Source organism: Cryptomeria japonica, chromosome 1 (genome assembly GCF_030272615.1).
Source record: "Cryptomeria japonica chromosome 1, Sugi_1.0, whole genome shotgun sequence".
NCBI classification, from domain to species: Eukaryota; Viridiplantae; Streptophyta; class Pinopsida; order Cupressales; family Cupressaceae; genus Cryptomeria; species Cryptomeria japonica.
In genome coordinates, this window is record NC_081405.1 from 453,927,308 (window position 1) to 453,949,651 (window position 22,344).

The window sequence follows — 22,344 nt, forward strand, 5'->3', positions numbered from 1 at the left end:
TATATGACATTCATTTTCAAATACTCCATTCTATGACTAGAAGAAGCTAACAACTTTAGTCACTCAAGAAAGCAAACATATACAATGACACCCTCAAAAATAGATAAAGATGAATTCAGTCAACATTAACATTTTATTCACATGAACATATGGTGGTTATCAACCATGCCCAAAAATACTACAAATTATATAATCACATTTAATTGTGCCAAATATCTTGCTAGAGATAATTGTGTCAAAATGCATAATGAGCAACCAATGCTTTTAAATATAACTATGCAATCAAAATTCGACCAGCAAGACTGTCAAGTTTTTGACACCCAATGTTAGTAGACAATAAGAAACTGAATAACTAAAATTGTGATGCTCAACAAAGTGCAAGTAAACATGCAACAATCAATTAGTCAGGATGTGTTTTGTGCCGGTTCATCTCTTCTAGACAGTCTGTTCCCAATCTGCTGTCCTCTCTCTGTCAGATCACCGCCTTTATGAGAGGGAGCATCTTGCGTACTCACTCATGCAAGAGGAAGGTACTTAGTCATTATTTACCTAAAGCATATCAAATGCAATATTTTGGTAATCAAATTAACAATTAATCAAATAACTAGAAGTGTCTAATTCAAACACGGATCCAATTAAAAAAAATCTAGAATTACTCCTATTCTAATAATTTGTTTTATTATGGAATGGGGATGTGATTGGTTTGCTCTAGGTTCACCAAAATGCTTACAAGTACACAAACAACCCCTAGAGACATGCTAGCCTAGTTATAACATTCACATTTAATAGAGGATAAGTATGATAATTGAATCGAAGAGTCTATCTATTGTCTTGGTATGTTAAAACTTGAATATGTTGGTTGAAAATTTTGTGGACTTGGGGAAATATACAAAATTGTGGTTTCAACCACAGTGTGTGAGTAAAACTCTCCTAATTAAGGGAAGGCTCCCCCTATCTAACTACAACTTTGAAAATAAAATAGGATGGGATAACAATCTTTCTTCTTTTTTCAAGAAAGAAAATATCCTCTTCTCTTCACAGAAAAGTGATAGCGATTTGATATAAAACAACGGTAACAACTTTTGAAATGAAATGAGAGAAAGGAAATGAAGTTTCCTGAAAGCGCAAAGACTTCTGTCACTTCCTTCGGGACGGGACAGCAATATCAAGCTCAAAGTCTTGATTATGTGAAGTCCTATCTACCCTTTTCTATACTAACTCTATTAAGAACAAATTATAACAGCACAAAGACTGAAATATCTTATCCTTTCTACGCAAGACAATAAGAACTGGTGTGAGCTCAAAGATTCACAACAATTTCCCACAAAATCTATTTCTAAACTTTATTAAGAAAAAGTGTAAGCACAAAGTCTTACAACTCTTTCCCAATAGAACTTTTACTTTAGCTAAATTAATCTCCAATACTTGCAGCTCAAAGACTGCAAATCAGATTCGATTAAGCTCTCAAAGAAACACTTGCAAGAAAAGAAATATGGGACACAAACTCAAGAATGTAGCACAAAGACTCAAAGCTTGAGCAATTTTCTTCTATTCCTTTCAATTCTTCAATTTACACATAAAAGCTCAAAGACTTCTTTGTTGCAAATTTGGCAGAGTTTTTGCTTGCTTTTCCAAAAGATAAAGATTACAATAGACCCCCTCAAGTATTTATAGAAGAGGAGCCTTGCGAAAAAGGTGGGAGGATCCTAACTAACTTGAAAAATTCTCTCAACCACCAAGACTTATTCAATAACTAACTATGACTTATTCCAACTACAGTCCTAACTGAAAACAACTTGTAGTTGCCTTACATGTAATTACAAAAGTGCAAGTAAAGACTTGACTTGCAAAAATATTTTTACATGTAACTTGTCAAAAAGAAAAACTACAACTAAGAGATTACAATTCTTGAAAAATACAACTTAATGTTGAAAAACACTTAAGCTGCAGAGTGTGAAGACATGAATCCTTCGAACTTCTGGATGATCATTTGCAACTCATCAGGATCCGGTTCATGGGTGTTCTTGGCAACAACCATGGTCTTCACGATGGTATCATGGCACCAAAGAATTGTGGCATTATTTCTCTCAAAGGAAGACTGAATTTCCCGCAAGTAACCTTGATAAGTCACTAAGGCTTGAATGGATGCCGCTGAAAATGGTTCACTTTTCCACTCTTGACGGATCTTCAATTGTAGATCAGAAAGAACCTTTTCTTCTATCAACAATTCTCCATCATGACCCATGATGGTGCAAGAAGCTTTTTGACAATGAGAGACCATATCCTGAAAAACTTCCATTCGCAGCCTCATAGCATCATCAATGTCTTCAATAAGTGACTTAAGAACAAGGGCTTTGTTCTCCAAGAGCTCCTGATATTCCAAGCATAGAACAACAGTCTGGAAAAAAACGCGATTAAACTCGATTAATCGTTGATCGGGTGTCTGGCCAATTAATTCCCCCCAAAAATTGCGTTTTAATCGGTCAATGATTTTTTCGGGTATAATCGGCAAAAAAACGAACATATTAGACGCGATTAATCGGTAAAAATCACCAGCGCGGAATAATAACCCGCGAAAACCCTAAAAATCCCTGCGAAAACCCTAAACACGCCGCGAAATGTTAGAAAATGTCAGATTTTTTATAAATACGTGGGGAAGGTGTTTGTAAATTAACAATGAAAACCACGGGGTGGCGTAATTAGACGGAAGCCATTGCGGGGTCGCGGAATAGCCCGACGGGAAGAGAAGAGGCACGGGAGCTCGACGAAAACGGGAAGAGGTCGCGCCATTGCACACTGACGGGAAGAGGTCTTCTGCCATTGCCAGGTTTTTACACAAATTTTTTTAATCCAAAGTTTTATGTGATTTTCTGTATTTTTTATGTGATTTGCCAGAAATATACAGAAATAATTTTCCTAAATTAATTTAATGTATTAATAGATTATTAATTTTATGTATTAATAGATTATTAATTTATTTATGTGATTTTCTGTATTAATAGATTATTAATTTTTTTATGTGATTTTCTGTATTAATAGATTATTAATTTTCCTATATTAATTATATGTATTTTATAGAAAGTTAATACAAAAAATAGAGTATTTGTATGCAGAAAAAGAGACTATATTAAATAGAATTTTTTTATGTGATTTTCTATATAAATAGAGTATTAATTTTATGTATTTTATAGAAAATTAATTAAAAAAACAGAGTATTTTTCTGTATATTTCTTTATTTAATATAGTATTAACTTTTCTTTATAATTTTTTTGTATTAATTTTCTATATTAATGGCTGTATACAGAAGTACTTATATATTTTTTGTATAGTATAGAATCATAGATTAATGCAGAAAATATATACTCTATTTTCTGTAGCCACTGTAAAAAATTTATACAGAAAATATAGCCACTGTAATTTATACAGTGGCTATATTTTCTATATAAATTTATACAGAAAATAAAGTATATATAGGAAATTTATGCATAAAATATTTTTAAAAAATTTATGTATATGTTTTTTGTATATATATTTTTGCTCTATTTTCTATATAATAAAAATCATATTAAACTCCATTTTCTTTATTAATTTATACAGTTGAATTTGTACAGAAAATAGAGATATATTTTTTATAAAATTGGGTAGACTACCACAAAAACCCTACTGCTCAACCATATCACTTAAGAATTTCCTTGTTTTGGTTTTTTGTGATAGAAAACAATTCATAAGTGAAGGAACAATTAGGATTCATAATACATTTGGCAGTTACTATACTTAAGCCCCAATCCTTATTTCCTAATCATCAATCCTGACAAAGGATGGGGAATTACTTGTCATAAGGCGTTTAGAAACCAGTCTACTTAACATGCTTATGAAATTGTGTCTTTATTATGACTTGTGACAATATGAAGTCTTAGCTTTGCCCAACTAATATTCTATTTGATCTTGATTTTGATATAACTTTGCATGGCATCCTCCTCCAATAGTCATTTTACTCTTCTTAACACTGCTCTTAACATTGTCACAGACATTGCTCTTACATCTACCTTGCATATCATTGATTCTTTAAGTGTCAAAGGTCTAATATAGGTGCCCATATAATTGTGTGTGACTTCTACTATTAGTTCTTTGTCTTGATGTCGTAAATTTATGAATTAATGTCACAGTTGTTTGTGGTCATCTACTAGATTATGTATTGAGCAATGATTAAAGTATACCATTGGTGTAAACTTGAAATTCAATTACATTTAAGTTTCCAATTTCCCATGTCAATGTAATTAAAATGCAATTATTATACACAAGCCCAACCCTAGATCCCTCAAAAGTTTAAGACTAAGTGTAATGTTTTTACAGATCTGATTCTTGATCAGAATGCCGCGTCAAAAAGACTTTGCGTGGACACATTGCACAACAGTTCCTGGTAGCACGAAGGTCAAGTGCAATTGGTGTCTAGAAGAGATCAGTGGTGGAATTTATCGTTTCAAATGGCATTTGTCCAAAGAACGAGGAAATAACACCGTGATATGCAAGGCATGCCCTGCAGATGTCTCGTATCAGGCAAAGCAATCTCTTGACAGGATTGCTGAGAGTAAGGCCAAAAAGGCAAGAATTGCCGTTGAACTAGTTTCTAGTTCTGCAGATCCCAAGACGAACCATTTGGGTGAGGAGGATGGTGAAGATGGGAGTTTCAGGGAATCTGGGTCGACACATAATTCTATAGCACATGGACCAAACATAGGTGGAGGAAACACTAATGCTTTCTTCCAACCTCGTACCACACTAGGATCACAAACCACTTTGGAGAGTACAGGATGGAGGAAAACTGTCACTGAACAAGCAAAGAAGGCAATTGCTAATTATTGGTACTTCTCTCACACGGCATTCCATGCTTCCAGAAATCCATATTGGCAACCCATGGTAGATGCTATTGCAGCTGTAGGTCCTGGGTTTCAAGCCCCATCTTGTGAATCATTGAGGGTTGGTATGCTGAAAGATGCAGTAGAGGATGTTCAAGGTGTTGTTAAACAACATCGATTACAGTGGGCTAGAACTGGTTGCAGCATCATGTCTGATGGTTGGACAAATAGAAGGAACTGAACTCTCATTAACTTCCTTGTCTCTTGTGAGATTGGCACTGTTTTTTTGAAATCTGTGGATGCATCTAATATGATGAAATCCACAAATGCATTGTTTGAGATGTATGCCGTGGTAGTTATTTAATGTAGGGCCACAAAATGTGGTTCAATTTATCACAGACATTGCTGCTGCTTGTGTTGCTGTAGGGAGACTTCTGACAGATAAATATCCTTCCATGTTTTTTACACCATGTGCAGCACATTGCCTTGATCTAACCCTAGAGGACATTGGAAAAATTGAATGGGTTAAGGCGGCATTTCAGAAAGCTCACAAGGTTACCAAATTTGTTTATAATCACACAAGGGTTTTGGCTATAATGCGCTCTTTCACAGGAGGCAAGGAGCTAGTTCGACTAGGAGTGACAAGATTTGCAACATATTTCCTTGCATTACAAACATTATGTGAACAAAAAGGTAATTTGAGGCGAATGTTTGTTTCAGCTGAGTGGATGGAGTCTGGTTTCACAACTCAAGCAAATGGCATAGCAGTGGCAGGGTATATGTATTCTACCACATTTTGGGAATCTATTGAACAAATTGTAGAATTTTCAGAGCCTTTAGTAAAAGTCTTGAGACTAGTGGATGGAGATAAACCCCCCATGGGATATGTGTATGAGGCCATGGATAGGGCCAAGGAGGTGATAAGGAGTAAGCTGGAAAATAACAGGGATAAGTATATGCCGTTGTGGGACATAATTGATAGGAGATGGGATGGACAAATGCACACTCCTCTCCATGCTGTAGGATATTTTCTCAATCCTCTGTTATTCTATAAGACTGACTTCCTGGATATTGATGTTGAGATCAAACAAGGCTTCTTCAAGTGCATGGAAAAAATGTTTCCTGACTTGGAAAAATTTGATGCGGCTATGATAGAGCTGGAAATGTACAAGCATGCTAAGGGTTTTCTCTCTTCTAGGGCTGCTATACAAAGCAGAAAGACAATTCAACCAGGTAGACTCTATAAACTTTTGACAATCTCTTTATTTTGCCAACCGTTAAGTTTGTTAAGATTATAAGATATTCTTAGTCTTACAATATCATCTCCATATAATGTGTTTTTCAGCTGCATGGTGGGCTTCTTTTCGAGATGAAATACCAAATTTAAGGTGGATGGCGGTGCGTATTTTGAGCCAACCATGTAGCTCATCAGCTTGTGAGCGTAATTGGAGTGTGTTTGAACACATACATTCTAAGAAACGCAACCGCCTATCACAACAACGACTGAATGACTTGGTATTTGTTCATCACAACCTCCGCTTGAAGATAAGGAAAGCTCAAGGTGAGAATATTAATATATAGTTGCAGTTTTTTGAATTGTATTCACTATTCATTGGTTTTTCATTTGTAAGGGAAACACTAATTTCTACATGGGCAAAATCAGGAACTATTGAGGAATGCTTGCCAATTGACCTCGATGAGATATATCCAGAGTGCGAGTTGATTGCTGCTGATGATGCTGATGATGTTGATGATGATGTTGATGATGATTATGTTGTTGCTGATTGTCCGCTTGTGTCTGAAGATTTTGATATCATGAGGCAAGCCAACTTTCGTCCTGAATGGGTTGAAGGAATTAGGACAGGCTCTTACCCAGGAGCTTCATCATCAGGGCCTCCTGCCCTCTAGCATGTCATTGCCTACATTTGAGATTTTGGAATTTTGTACTTAGTTTACAGGTTGACTTTGTTCAAAGTCACAAACTATATTGTAATTGACATTTTGACATCTATCACCATCTAGATATTATTTATGGTGTAGTATATTTTGTGGAACGTAATTAGTGATATGAATATAAACAACGAAAATCTATTTCCTGCAATTCATGTTTTCAAGTGTCTATTTTATTTGCCTACAATATCTCTATGCTATGGAAATACCCTAAAATATATTAAAAAAGTAGTTTTTGATTGTTTTTCTGCAATTTTTTACGTTTTTTTGTATATCCGATTTTTTCCCGATTTTTTCTCGATTTTTTGAAAAAATCTTATACTTTTGTTTTGCCGATTAATTCCCCAAACGATTATTGTTTCACTGATTCCAAATACCCAATTCTTGAAGGAATTACTTGACGTTCTAGAAGAACGCTTAACTTTTGCTGAGGAATTTTAAGCCAAATAGTCAAGCTATCTTTTACCTTTTCCAAGTTCCATTTGAAAGCATCAAAAACTTGGTTCAATTGTTCTTCAATGGTTTTCAACTTGGCCATCATTTGGAAAACCTCCTTCAAGACTTGTGCACATAGATCATGAAGCTGATCAACCCAAGATTCCAGTGCTTGTACCTTTTGAGCAGCTCTCTCAACTCCCTGGATTGATTCTTGTGCCTCGGAAGAACTTGTAGGATTACTCACTTCACCAGTTGGTTTTGTGATTTTACGAACAGCTGCAACAAGTTGCCGGTTGTCCTCTTCTAGCTTATCTTTCTTAGCTAGAAGTTCATCATATCGTTGCACTAGTGAGGCTACAAAATACTGGGCATCATGTTTAACCACTTCATGCGTTTGCTTGCCCAATTCTACCCTTGTGACTTTGTAATCAGCAATTGACATCTCTTCAAGTGGCTTATCTGCTAGAGGCTCAACAATTTCAGCCACCTTCATTTTGTTGCTATCCATAGTTACTCTTGAGATAGTCTTGGCCTTTTTAGCAACCTTGGGTCTAGACTGTTTAAGTTGCTGATAATCAAAGGCATCGGGTGAGATTTCTTGCTTCTTCCTCTTTGGGGTAAAAGAACTAAGCCATGGAGGCAAAGCCATCAACTCTCCTTCTGTACTCTCCTTCAGTAGTAGCTGCGAGCAAAGGAGAAGCAGTTTCTGTTTGAACAACTGTGGTCACCCTAGGGGAAGTATCTGTTTGAATGCCAACCATGGTTTGCTCAGTAACCAAAGGACATGAAGTCTGTTTCATAAACTCCTCAAAGTTGGAAGTAGAGGTATCAATCTTTGATAGATGAATGCATGCAGGAGTATCCTCGAAGATTTCCAGTAGACTCTCTTGTTGATGATCAATAGAAGGGTCAACTGTTGAAATGGGGACGACATTCTAAGGAGACTCCTCCACCACTATGTCAGGAGGAGATAAAGGCAATTCCATAGAAACTGAAGAGGGAATCTCATGAGGTGACTCTGAGGCTAGAGATCTAGGAGCATCATCGGATTGTTGTCCTTCTGGATCATCAAGATCAATCACATGAATGTGAAGTCGAGACTTCTCTTTCCCACGAACTGTTGCCTCCTTAGGAGGAAGTACTGTTGCCCGACTAACTCGCAATTTGATCCTAGTGCCTGAAGATGATGCACCTTCTTTGTTGTCAACCTGAATCTCAGAATTACGTCCAAGAGGTCCCGTAGAATCATCTTCTTTTCCAACCTTGATTTTTATGAATCTAACACTATTACTTTTCAGCCAAGTGTTGGTGTTAGCCAAGATAGGCTGAAATCTCTCAAGAATGGATGTGCACTCCTTGTGTGACCATTGGATTAAAGGAAGTGGAGCTTCCTCAACCCTTCGTGAAATATATACAGGATCAAGTACATGGCCATCATTAATCATCCCTTGTGGAATATCCACCAAGTTCAAATCAATAACCTGCTCAATAGTAAGCCTGCAGTAGTCCATCTTGAGAACCTCCATTTTTGTATGGAGATCTACCTAGATATCCTCAATACGATGCAAATGCATGAAGGATTTTTTGATTTTTTCCTTCATACCCCGGTAGTCAAAATCAGCTCTGGACTTAAACCTTTTGAGTTTAATTTCCTGCATCTCGATCTCCATAGCCTTGACTTTGACGGATGTGACAAGAGAATACCGGCCAATTTTCAATGGATTTGTTGTAGAAATCCCCATTCCAACCTTATGTCTGATAGACTGATGAGCGTGTACAACCATGATCTGTCTTCCCAACTCCATAAGAATGATCTTATCGGTTGGGTATCTAGGAAGCATGTATGGCTGCCCGCTATAACATCCGACTCTCATATAGGTGAAGGTCGGGAATTGAAGAAACAAGCACCCATACTCATTCACTCTTTCCCATGCCTCATCCGACAACCTTCTGTTCTTTAGAGTCCTGTCAAACTGGCACATGAAGTAACCAAATAATGCGTCTTGAACTCTTCTGAAATGCAGTCTGCTGGGTCTCAAAGGCAACTGATCATAATATTCCCATACCGGTATAAGCGAGCGATCACCCTTGTTAGAAAGACCAAAAAAATGTCAGTGATGCTGCCAAATATACCAGGTATGAATTCATGTAGAAAGACATGGTGGAAGGGACTGCTGCAAGTTGCTCGCACAAGGTATCACTGATGACTTCTCCCCATGATATATGATGGGACTGCCTTATGAACATGATAAACTGGTACATCCAAGGCTCAAAGACATTAGAATATTCAAGAACCATCATCCTACTGAGGAGAGTTATGATGTCTCCAATTTCCCACTTCACAGCGGTACAACTTAGCCCACCTTGAGAAGGCGGCTCGTGGCTCATGAATCCACCTGTTAATATGACGTTTGCAGTCCTTTTCCCTTTTGACATAGTACTCGGCTGCACTATCCTTTGAGATTTCCATATAAACAGGTGCTGGTGGTATTTTGAAGACTTTCTCAATTGTATCTGCATCAAGGTGGATTATTGCTTCACCATCATTATTTCTGATGATTCTCGTTTCCTTGTCAAAGTGATGAGCGCAAGCAAGGACAAATTCAAGTTCTAGGGCAGCCACTGGGAAAGAAGACGCATGATGAATATGGCTGTCCAACAATTGCTGCATATTGCTATCCTACGGATCCTCCACCCTCTTGACAAATTCTGACATGTCCACATGCCCTATCTCTGTATCTTTTATGCGATCCAAAGGAGAGGAAACTTGAGAAGGTGAAACTTCATTTTGGTACTTGTCATATTTATACTTCATCCTCTTTGGAATTGGAGATGACGACAAATCTGACATTGAAGGACAACCTGGTATACTGTGATGAAGACTTCAAAGTGTTAAGGCAACATCATAATCAGCTGCAACTAACATTTTTCCTTCTTCAAATGGGAAGAACTCCAACCCTTTTACTTCACGATTTTGTGAGAGAAAGATGGGAAATTAATGGGAATGCTAGGAATCTTGACTTTGACCAATTTCGGATCTTGGGGAAAATTTTACAAGTATACAAGTTGGGAAGAATGCACATGCAATCGGATTTTTAAAACCCGAATGCAAGTATACTTGTGAAACAAAAATGGAGAAATGAGTGAAAAAGGAGAATTAGACTTGAGGGAAATGACGTGAACGAGAAGTACGGGTATAGGTGATATGGATTGATAAAAATGGGAAGATTCTGAAAATGTCACTTCCAAGAAAATGGGAAGAACTTTGGACATGCAATCTGGTTCTAAAAACCCGATTTTGGAAGGATGGATATTTTTCATCTTTGCAACTTGGAATTTCAATAAAAGATTGTTAAATTCTTTTAACCGAGGGAAGAACAATGATTTTCATCCAACATGTAATCGGGATTTAAAATCTCGAATACAAGTAAAGAGGGAAAATGGGGAAGAACAATGCAATTCAAAAATTGTTTTTCAAAGGGAAAAATCTCTCACAAAACCGATTTTTGGGGCAAAATAAATATATGCACAAATTTACAACTAGAAAGGAAAAACAAGAAAACAAGAAAACAAGAAAATGAAACAAAGAAAGGAAAGAAATCATACCTTGCTTCAAACTGAAAATGCCTTTTCAAAAAGATGATTAATCTTTGAAAGAAGAAAGGATAGCTCTTAAATAGAGATTAAACCGCATTCAAAAACCCTTGCCACGTTTTACCAAAACGCCTTGGGCAGAAAAACGTGGCATCAAATGCAAATCCAATGCCATAAGAAGTGGCCAAATCTCCCTCCAACTTCAATGCCTAGGTGAAGGAAGGCAAAACAACCTAGGAGATTGCAACTTCGTGGAGTTTAGATCCCCCAAAACGTGGATTTAGGAATCACGTGGTAAACCATTTGGCAGAAAATAAGGGTTGAATCATTCACCAAAACAGCAGCAACGTGTCCTATAGCTCACACAAATCGCCTTGCAACAAATACGTCTCCTTGCTCCATGAATTTCTCCACAAAAAATTGGGAAGAATTTGTGGCAAAATTGGCTTAGGAGAGGAAAATCGGGTTTTTGGAAGAGAAATACAAGTTTCAAATTACATGCAATAGAGAAAATCGGGTTTTATTTCCCATATAACAAGTTTAAAATGTCACTTTTTCTTCAACAAGGCAAAATCGGGTTTTGAAAATGCAATTACAAGTTTAAAATTCCCCAATTTGCACTTTATGGAGAAAATCGGGTTTTTTGGGCACAATAGCAAGTTTTAAATGTCACTTTATTTCATTTCTAGGGAAAATCGGGTTTTGGAGAGAGATGTGCAAGTTACAAATTACTTGTAAAGGGAAAATAAAATCCCTATAACAAGTTTTAATAACTTAACACATGTAATAGGGGTTTAAAATCCCTATTACAAGCAAAAGACATTAAAATAGGGGTTTTAGAAAAGAATTACAAGTTAACTCGTAACTTATCCAAAAAATCCCTATTGTAACTTAAAAAGCCAAAAAAGCATCAAGGGAGAAATAAAAAGCAAGTTACAAGTTCTTTTTTAATAAAGTGCACTTGTAATTAGCCAAAAATTTCCCTACAAAGACCAAAACAAAGGAAAACATTAAAACTTGCAACTCAAGGAAAATTTCCCACCTACAGTTAGGGAGAAAAAACCCGAAATTGAAGGAAAGACATAGCAAACGAACCCATAATGCGATGAAATTCGAAACGTGGTTCAAGGATGGACTGAGGATTACGCCAATCCAAGGATTAGGCAAAATTCTGCTTCAGGAAGCGTGCCATAGAGTAAAATTTTCATTTTTTTGACAAAAATTTCATGTAATGGTCTTTCATTTTTGAAAACAAAAATGAGGACAACAGAATATTGTGCTACCTGTTGTGATTGTCGTTGCACCTATTGTAGATCTTAAAAATGAAGGGAGAAAGAGGGAAGTCCTTGAGGTGTCAATTTCCACCAAGATGGCTATATAGACCAAGATCCTATGTGACACTGCTAGTAGTAGTTAGTCCCTAGGTGTTACAAGGTGATCCTAGAAAAAAGGGATAGTGACTTGCAGCTTGCCCTTTGGATGTTTTTACCAAGCATAGTTACAAGACTTGGACTCAGATTCGACAAATTGAGAAACCATGAAATATAGAGGTTTTTTAAGGATCCAAAACTTTCACTATGCACCTTTCAATAAATGAACTCTAAAGACACAATAAACTTATCAATTAGAAACTTTGATCACAAACAAATATAGATGAATTAAATGAGTAAATGGATTTGAGTGAATGGAAACAACATTTTTAAATATATAAATATTCACCAGATTTTTAGGTGTACAAAAATCATTGATTATGATATCCATGGCATCAAAACAAGAATCACATGGTGTATTGTCCATTTTGGGGATATTACTATATTTTGCCCTAAAACCACAATTTCAATTAGAATACTAAGTGTTGATCTTGCTTAATCTCTCTTCAATTGATACTAAGTGTTGATCGGTTTAGTTGATACATCAGATGATAATACTAATATGCTTGCTGACTGTTATTTGCTTATCGAAACCTCCTTGTCAGCAATGTGGACTTTTTTGACAGCATGTATTATTCTTTGTAACATTGATAATAACCTTGTGTGATTGGGTCTATGATGATCATCAATACTCTTTCTGTCATTACAGTGATAATAAAGAATGGATGTTATAGTGGTGATATTGACAGGGATTAATATATGATCGATGCATAATAGATCTTCATGAGTGTCTGTGTAACACCACTATTATGATTAAGGCTTCAGTATGCATCAGACTTCCGTTTATATCATCTTGTCTTAACTCACACTTTAGATATGGACCACTGTTCATTTAGCCATCTCTGCTCTTAATCATTGTCTGTAAGATAATTTCTATTCCATGATTAACATGACAGTCTGATCGCTTCCTAATGAAGTCATCTGATATAGTCTTGCTTTTGTATCAATGTTTCTTAACAACCTTGACCGCCATCTATCAAACTCCAACCTTGATCTAGTAAGTATGATATTCATAGCTGCCAACATGAATACGTTTGAATCTTTAATTAAAACTGATTTAATCATTTATCAACTCTTGTTGCTTTTGAAATTTATCCTTGACCTAGTTTAGGTCTTGAATGGGGATATTACAGTGATCCAAAACAGTTTTCTAGTTTTTGCTTTTTAAAGCCTTTGAGATCACATGGGCCTTCATGGCACATGCCATTTTTTCATAATTTGATCGCTTCTAACCAAGCTCCAAGAGTCCACCAAACTCTTCATAAAATGCAAGTGTCAAAACCATAGAGCAGTAATTAGATCCTAACCATGTTTGATTGTTTTTTCTTCGATGGATTGTATTTTTAGCTTAAATTTTCTTTTTCTCTCCTTGCTTATGCTTGCAAATAAAATGAATATTGTTTTGAAGCATTATATATCATTTTAGGTTTTTTTTTATGCTTTTTTTTTTCTTTCAAAATTTCCACCTGATTATCATGACCAGGTTTTCTAGATGAGACTGTGTTTGCTGAGTCTGTGGACATGGTGAATCTGACCAGACTCATTGGGTAGCCATTTCCCAAGCCTTTGGGCCTTGTTTTTACTTGTTTGCCTTGGGATTCATTGAATCTAGGTGAGTTCACTAACTATAGTACCAAGTATGTGTGAAACAATAGCAAGGACGTCTTCATGATGATATAAATATGTGGCTTGGAGAGGTTAGTGGTTTTCTACTTATACAAATCCAATTAAGGATGTGTGAGATAAGGGTCATACAGTTAGTTGGGGTTGAAATGGTAAAACAAACTAAAACATAAAAGGGTGCAGGTGGCTATTTTGGCCAAGGCCAAATTGTAGGCCTGAAGTATTTTGTAGGGGAAATGAGCAATGAAAGATGTATAGAGTAACAAAATGGGTGTGGAGATGAAAGGTACTGTGAGACATGAATGAGACATAGACGGGACTCGGGAGGACCTGAGAGATCCTATATTAGAGATGGCCACACAAACGAACAGGACCGACATGACCTTTTATTAATGACAATAGCAACTGTATCTGCTTTTATTGAAGAATTTTTTAAGGCTGGAGAATCTTATTGTTGAGGAACTGACATTCAGTTAATTAAAAATTTAAAAGGCTTTCATGGCATAACAGGCATGTGGCCCATCCTAAGTTGCACCTGACAACAAGAGGATTACATCAGCTTAACAAGATGGTAAGGGAAATCTCACCCTAAGAAGTTGAGGATGAAACATATCTGGGCTTGTTCTTTAAGTGACAATGACTCAACATACTTGTGGAAACTAGCAACCCTGGCTTTGACAAGAAGAGCTACATCCTGACTGAATAATCTCCCTAAACAGGGCCAATCTGCAGAAAATTTCCTTTTGCTGTGCCCTAAAGGAGAAACCAATAGCAGCTAACCTATTTGTAATATTGTCCTTGATCATCAAACTGTCCACAAAAGTGCTTTTGCCAAGAAAAAGAGGCAACACATAGAAAATTGAATTCAGGAATATATGCACCTTCAAAAAGACTTGGCAGCAGTACACCTTCGGAAAGCATGGCTGATTGGCCCTTCTCTCTCACAATTTCTGCGTAGAGAATCTTTTATACTAGCCTTGTGAGGTCTTGATTTGACTGGCAAACCTTGGTGAAGCACTAGCCATGTCAACACCTTAACTTTAAAGGATTTTCTTGTCTTCCAAATAGATTGACTGTCTTACACATATTGCTTTGTTATCATACACCCCACATTGCTTGTTCATCCATGAAGTAATGCTAGAAGCCTGCCAAACTTGGTCATGTAAATCCTTGGTCCAACAACTGAAAAAGGCCTTATAGGCACGATCTGTTTGATATTTAATGGTGCTTACTTGCTTACTATTAATGCCTACTAAATTAAAAAATGGGACTCTTAATGTATTTTTTTTTTTAGTTTGTGAGGTTAACTGTTGTAAAAAGCTTTTCTAAAGGGCCATTTTATTTACCTTTCCTTGTAGTTCGCCACAAGTAAATACTATTATGGTTTATTGGATTATCCTTTTAATAAACCAGTCACACTAATTTATTTTGTCTTTAATAAACAATGAACATTCGATAGTTTTGGATTTAAAAGTTTTTGTTTACTTGTTTTGACTTTTGAGCGGGATACACTTTATTTGTAACACTATAGAGATTTTTATTTGTGTGAATTTACTTGTTTTGTATTGGGGTTGTCACTGAGATCTTGCTCATAAACTCAGGTACCTGAATAACATGGATTTCGCTTATGCTGCAGCAGACCTTGTTGTTGCACGAGCTGGGGCAATGACTTGTAGTGAGCTTCTAGCCACAGGGAAACCTTCTATATTGGTAATATGATTCATCAGCTCTAAGCAGCTTTTTCATTAGGTCTTTTATTCTGGTTCATTGAGTAAGTGTACTTGTGCTGATTTATTCATTGTTGGAACAATTTACTAAGATAAATTAAGTGTTACTTGTTAGCTTTTCATGTAATTGTAGACGTATAAAAATGACCATATTCTTAAATGAATATTTTATGTTCATTTCTCTATTTGATTAAATCTAATTTAATTAAATTATCCACATTCCTCTATTTAATTAAGTAAATTACTCAATTAAATTCATTATATCCATTTAATGAATAAATCATTTTATTCAATTAAATCCCCCCTATCCACTTTTAATTAAATTCAAATTTAATTAAATAGTTATCCTAAATTGAATAAATCTAATTTATTTAATTTCCCCAAATTGCAACCAAATTGAATTAAATTACTTTATTTCAATTAAATCCTATTATCCCTCCATCCACTTGCAAAATCCCAAGCCCCTTTCTAATCCCTTCTAGAATCTTCTAATCGCTTCTAATTAACCTAACCCCTCCTCTAAACTTTGTCACATCCCTAAGCAAAGGGAAGTCACTTCTCAAAACCTCAAAGTCTTTGATAACCATTAAAGGCTTTCAACCTTCAACCACTTAATTCCTCAAAGTCTTTGATAACCATTTAAGGCTTCCAACTTTCAACCACTTAATCCCCCAAAGTCTCCAATAACCATTAATGGTTAACTCAAACCCTCCTACATGGGGGGTGAAAGATGGCCTACTTTCACCCATCAGCCCTACTATTCTATAGGCAGTTCAGGTAATCAATCCCATCTCATTCAACAAATAATGAATCAGCTTGGAACAATTTAAGCTGAGTAACCATCCACAATAATCAAGAAAGAGGGGGCCTATCGAGTCCCTCCCACCCTCGCGATTACTATTCAGCACTATAGTTCCCACCCTTTGTTTTAACTCAACCTTCTTCCAACCCAAGGGTCTCATCATGCCTTTAATGCTTTGACCATGATTATCTCTTAATCATTTGCACAAAGGTTTATCCTTGGATTAACTCTTAATCCATTAGGTAAGCCTAACTTAAGCTTGACCCTTACCCTCTAGATAACCATGAGGTCTTCTCAGGCATTTAATGTCTCCAACCCCTTCTCTCAACCCAATCTTATGTTGACACTTGTCACCATTTCATTGGTGCCAATTACAAACATGGATCCCCAACTTTCAAACTCAACCTTTGATTAAACCATTCAATCTTGACCATCCATTGCCCTATTCTTGCTATAAATAGAGCTCTCATTCTTCCATTTTAATCATCCTCCAAATTTGTAGTATCATACTTATGCTCAAAATACATTCAAGCTTTCATATCTCATTTTATGCTCATCATTTAGCCTCTCTTTAGAATAAAAATTAGTCTAAATATGCATGTTTAGAATATTTTCTTTATCATTTAGCTCAATCATAGACTAAATATATCATGTTAGGATAGTACTCATACTAACCTTGTCATCTTATCATCTAGTTTATTGCATTTCTAGAATCATGCATAGCTTAAGATGCATCTCATACTAAAATCTATCAAAGCATCCCTCGTTCTTGCATTTGCCATCCCTAAACCTTTTTGCTCAGTGATTTGAGAGCAAAAACATTGGTTTGAGGGACATTGTGAGATAGAGAACCATGGGACCCACCTTGGAAAGCTGAGTGACACGTCGTTACTCCATAGCTTGCACCAAGAAGTCCTGTGTGTGTGTGTGGACAAGTATTTTGGAACACTTTCACATATTAAGTTCCATCGACCCGCTTTTCCCGCATACAGTAATTTTTATTGAAAAAGCAGCAATTCACAAATTGAAATGTTCTTTGAGTGAAATTATCAGATCGTACATCGAACACTATTGAACAGTCACTCCTGCAAACTCATTTTTTGCAACAGAGGCACAAGATTAGTGGTTGCCCTGTACCCTCTTTGGTGCCTTTCTGTAGCTTTGACTATATTCTGCTATAACTGCTGTTCTTTTCTAGGATTTTCAACTTTACACTTGTTTTATTAAACTCTCTGTTTATCTTGTGCATTTTGAATCTCTCTGTTTTCATTTTCTGGAAGGTACTTTTTCAAGATTTTAATTACTCACTCAACAACCTTCATGCCCTGATGCCCTGTGTATAACACTTCATTTTTTCCTATATAAGGGTTCATTTTAACCTTTTTTCTCTAAGCCTTCATTTTTGCTTTTAAACTTAAGTTGTGAGCTCAAATGAGTTTTTGACAGTATCTATGTTCTCAAGTAGCAGTGCCATCCAAAAAGATGGCGGCACTTCTCTTCATCAAGAGATAACATTTAGCTCAAATATAATTGCTATAATTGGATATTTGTGGAGCAACTCATTTTTGAATTATGCTAGATTTTAAACAAAAAGGAACAGTGGTTATATCATATCTCCAGTGGTTCTCTAATCCAGCATTCTTTATTCTTGTTGATCTTAGATACCTTCAGCATATGTTGCAGAAGACCATCAAATGAAAAATGCTACTTTTATGTATGAGGTAGCAGGTGCTAAATTATTGTATGAAGATGAGCTTGACTCTACCACACTTGCAAATGCTATAAATGACATTCTAGGTAAGTGACCTTTTGACCTTGTATATATCTTGTGCTTAAACTTAGAATTCTTAGTTTATAAAATACTCATATTCATGATGAATGAAGCATTTTTGGTATGATACCTACTTGCTTTTATGATGGCATTCAGTTTCCTTAAATCATGTCAACACTGTTGCTCCTTTTTTAGAAATTCAGAATGACCAGGTCAACTGTCAGATGCAGGTTATTTCACTTTTAAATTTAAATTCTTAAAGAACTCATATATTGCTTTGCAGATATTTGATTTGCCAGGCATACACATGCTATCTTTCCAAATCACATTTATAATTTGTATCCTAATATGAAGAAATTCCAAGTATATGATTCCTATCAATGGTTCTGTAGAATTGGTCTGAATATTCTTGATCAACTTCAAAGTCACATAATGTAAAGAAGACTTTATTCCTAACTTCTAAACATAAGAGATGCACAGGTTACGATCACTATGCATGCATATGCATGGTATCAAGTCTTAAGCACTACCATATGTGAAAATAGTAACTTATAATGTAGCGAAATGTGATTTCTGCTTTGCAAGAATGTCTGGATTATTATTAGTTGAAAGTTGAAACCCAAGTTTGTGTACTTATTGTTGGGCTGATGATATGAAATGTATTTGATTCTTTAGAGTAAAAGGTGGATTTTTTTTGAGAAAAGGTTTTCATGGAATCCTCTGCAATGCTTTCTTCCTTTAGCATGTATTGGTCCTGCCTATTTTGGCATTGAATTTGTGGAAAGTCCAGGTACTGCCTTTAATTTAGTTATTGAGAAAGTTTGTTCATTAACTGTATATAATGGATTCCCAGGTCACCATCTCTATCCATGCCTGCACGTGGCATAGGTCTTATGCATTGTCATGTATGAAAGTCATAACTCAAAATGTATTGAATTGTAGCTTCTGCTTTACAAGAATGTCTAAATATAATATTGGTTGAATCCCAAATTTTTTGAAGTTATCACTGGAATAGTTCAGTAAACTGTATTTGGCTCTTTAGACTAACAAATTAAAATGGGAGCTCTTTGAGAAAATATTAAGGTTCTTACCGAATACTCTGTAATGCTTTCTACCTGAGCATGGGTTATATTTTTTAGTATTGGATGGCCAAAAGTCTAGGTCTTGCCTATAATTTGGTACTAGAGACATACTTCAACCATTGGCTGTATAGTTTGTGAGATTCTTCAATATTAGTTTAAATGTTGTAGTCTCTGTAGATTAGAGCTTTTCTCATGTTGATAAAGCCAAATTACACAACTCTTTTAGTAGAAATGATCAAGATATGTTTGTACCTGCAACTATATAATGGGGGAGAGGATTTCAAATTTTTTTTTTTAGTTATGTCCTTTCAGGAATGTTTCTTCTGTTCCATGTCATATTTATGTATGTATGCAGGACACTAAGGTGCAACCTTTTCTTGTAGTTGTAGTAAAAATAATGTAACCAAGTCATAGATGGCTGAAAACATTGATACATGCTTTCAGCAGTCAAATAACCTTAGGGAACCTCTGCAAGTTTACCTTGTAGTCAAATAATGTTACAGTGGAAAAGTTCACACTTGCAGTAAAGTTTTAGCCATGAAGGATGGTATTCTTGCATAGAAATAGTGTGCACATCTTAAACATTGTTATTGATCTGTAAATGGATCCAAGAACGAATCAAATCACATCATGACACCATGATAAAATGATCACAGCTCAAAGGACATTTGTGTTGCAGGGTGCAAAATGGTACTTTGGTGACAACCAAAGTTGAATATTCTTGCATATTCAGATTGATCTAAAAAGGATCTGCAATTAAAAAAATGATACCTCATTTCAAGTCCATATGATAAAGTTATGGCTTCTGGGAGTTGCAGGACAAAAAATGCACAAAACTGATAGTTTTATTTCTGTCAAGTGGCAGTTTTGTACAAATCCCTGCTGAAAAGTGATGGATTCATCATCACTCCTTGTTGAAAAGTGGTGGTTTCATAATCACCCTTGCTGGGAAGCGATGGTCTTGTCACACATCCAAAGACGGTCTGTGCTGTTTTGATTCATGAACTTTTTTTGCTTTCTGGCATCTTTTGCTTTTCTATTCTGGCTTGAATGAGAATGAATACATGTTGTAAATGTATTCTAAGATTGGTGAGTGGAATTGAATTGAATTCCAAGAGAATTCAAGTGTCCCAAGTGAACAAGTAAACTGTATATAGGTGGACAGAACTGAGAGGGAGCTGTTACAAGTGATCTTAGGGACTGGACATTGTTGTTTCATGCTGGTTGTGTGTTCAAGAGGTCTAAATTGCATTCATCATTGAAGATAGTGGGCAAGGATGGTTATTTACCTTCTTTTGTTGGAGTTTTCTTGCGGGTTTTGGGTTCCCAAGGCAATTCCTTGTGTATTCAATTGGTCTATTATTTATTATCTTTTTCCATTCAATTTTTGTTTATTTAATTGCCCAAAAGTGCAGTTCCTAATTCCTTCACTCAGGTCCATATATTGATGACTGTTGTATGGTTTCCGTTTAACTGTCACATAGTTTATGGACCAAGTTGGTATTGTAGCAAGTTCTTCCTTATGGAAGTTGTGATTGATTTTGCAGATTCATGCCCACAGCAAGAGCAAGTTGAAAAGATTTGTTGCTTTTGCAAAGAGACATTGAGTCTCATAGTTGGAAAAGAGAAGTGAGAAGCATGGCAAGAAATGCAAAAACCCTTGATGAGGAAGCAAGGTTCCCCAATCTAGAAGCTGATTTTGTAAGTATTTCTCAATCATTAGAGACAATAAGAGGGATCATGTAGGGTCTGGTGGATAAATTACGCTCTTTGGAGGATGCCAAGAGCAAGGGGTAGTTCTACTCCCATAGAAGAAGAATAGCAAAGCCATGGTGAATCAAGTCTACCAAAGAAACCTTTGCTGTGTTGGTGATTTGAGTTGTAGGCCTTTGCCCTATTGGTGATCTGAGTTGTAGGCCTCAAATTTTCTCAGGTTGGATAGTCTCCTAGGTGCTAGAGGTGTTAAACCTGGGAAGAATACCACAAAATCCATATTCAAGCTGGGCAACTAAGAGCCAATTATTGAGGTGGGTAAATTCTCCTTCATTTTTGGTTCTATAGGACCAAGGGGATTTTCCCTAAGGTTCTAAATTGTTTTTCTTATAAGGATTGAAAATGACCTTACTACCAACCATACCCACTACCTAGTGTACCCCTATTCTGGTTGTCACAATGTACTTATGTGTTGGTTTGAATTATACAAGGCTATGCACCTTTATATAGCAGAAAAGACTTACAAAACAAAGTGTTTTAAAATATAAAATAGGTTCTACACATGTACACGAATAAATAATAAAAGTTGCAAAATTTTATAGGAGTCTACTTAATAATCCAATAACACATCTGTAAATTTCTTTATTAATCTTGAAAAGATATATTGCTAAAGCTTTGGAATGATTTTATGGCCCTTTGGCTAACCAACTAATCGAGAACCCATCAAGACAGTACATAGAGAACCCTTGGAGACACTCAAACAATGTTGGATCCGCTAGCTACAATTGTTTTTCAAAGTTATAGTGTTTCTATTGTAGATCTTGAACAAATCCACATCAATACAACTTAAAAATAATACTACTTAGAACTGGAAGATGAAAGCCTAAGGATTCTTGTAAATTGTTTTGCTTGCTGGTTTTGTAATTGCAATTGTCCAATACCTTCAAAATGAAACTCAAAACATCTTTTATCCAACTGGGCATTTACCCTAGAATTCAACACTGTAGCAACTTTGAAATCAATGACACAAATAAACTCCCTCTAAAATTGATGCTCAAGATGTTGAGGAGTTTGTTGGATTAGCTGGGATATTGATTGCAATAATGGCAAGTAGGTGGAGTGGGTGAAAGGAAATTGTGCCAATCCATTTGGTGCTCAACATTTAAAATCTTTTTGCATTCATCAAACACTTCTGCCTTCTAACCATTTGTTAACAATCATTATATTATAACATCTCTTGCATTTCGGCATGTGAAATCCAATGGTTGTAGGACACTAAGATGCATTAATGGTGTTTTGGTCCTTCTAGGAAGGTAGGTAGGTTTTATCATGAAAAGGAAGGAGTTTCAAACTGTAGG

General features: G+C 35.9%; 2 protein-coding genes across 2 annotated transcripts in view; both read left to right on the forward strand.

Moving 5' to 3' along the window:
• LOC131064462 (uncharacterized) overlaps nucleotides 1–22,344 on the forward strand; it is an 84,293-nt gene that overhangs the window by 11,438 nt on the left and 50,511 nt on the right. Inside the window, exons 2-3 of the mRNA XM_057998621.2 lie at nucleotides 15,493–15,601; nucleotides 18,082–18,217. Coding sequence (XP_057854604.1) covers nucleotides 15,493–15,601; nucleotides 18,082–18,217 — 245 coding nt within the window. The remainder of the gene's footprint in view (nucleotides 1–15,492; nucleotides 15,602–18,081; nucleotides 18,218–22,344) is intronic.
• Nucleotides 6,231–6,907, forward strand: LOC131064468 (uncharacterized). The gene is made up of 2 exons (XM_057998629.2): nucleotides 6,231–6,417; nucleotides 6,520–6,907. The coding sequence occupies exons 1-2, from the start codon at nucleotides 6,249–6,251 to the stop codon at nucleotides 6,762–6,764; spliced, it is 414 nt and encodes a 137-aa protein (XP_057854612.1). The 5' UTR covers nucleotides 6,231–6,248; the 3' UTR covers nucleotides 6,765–6,907.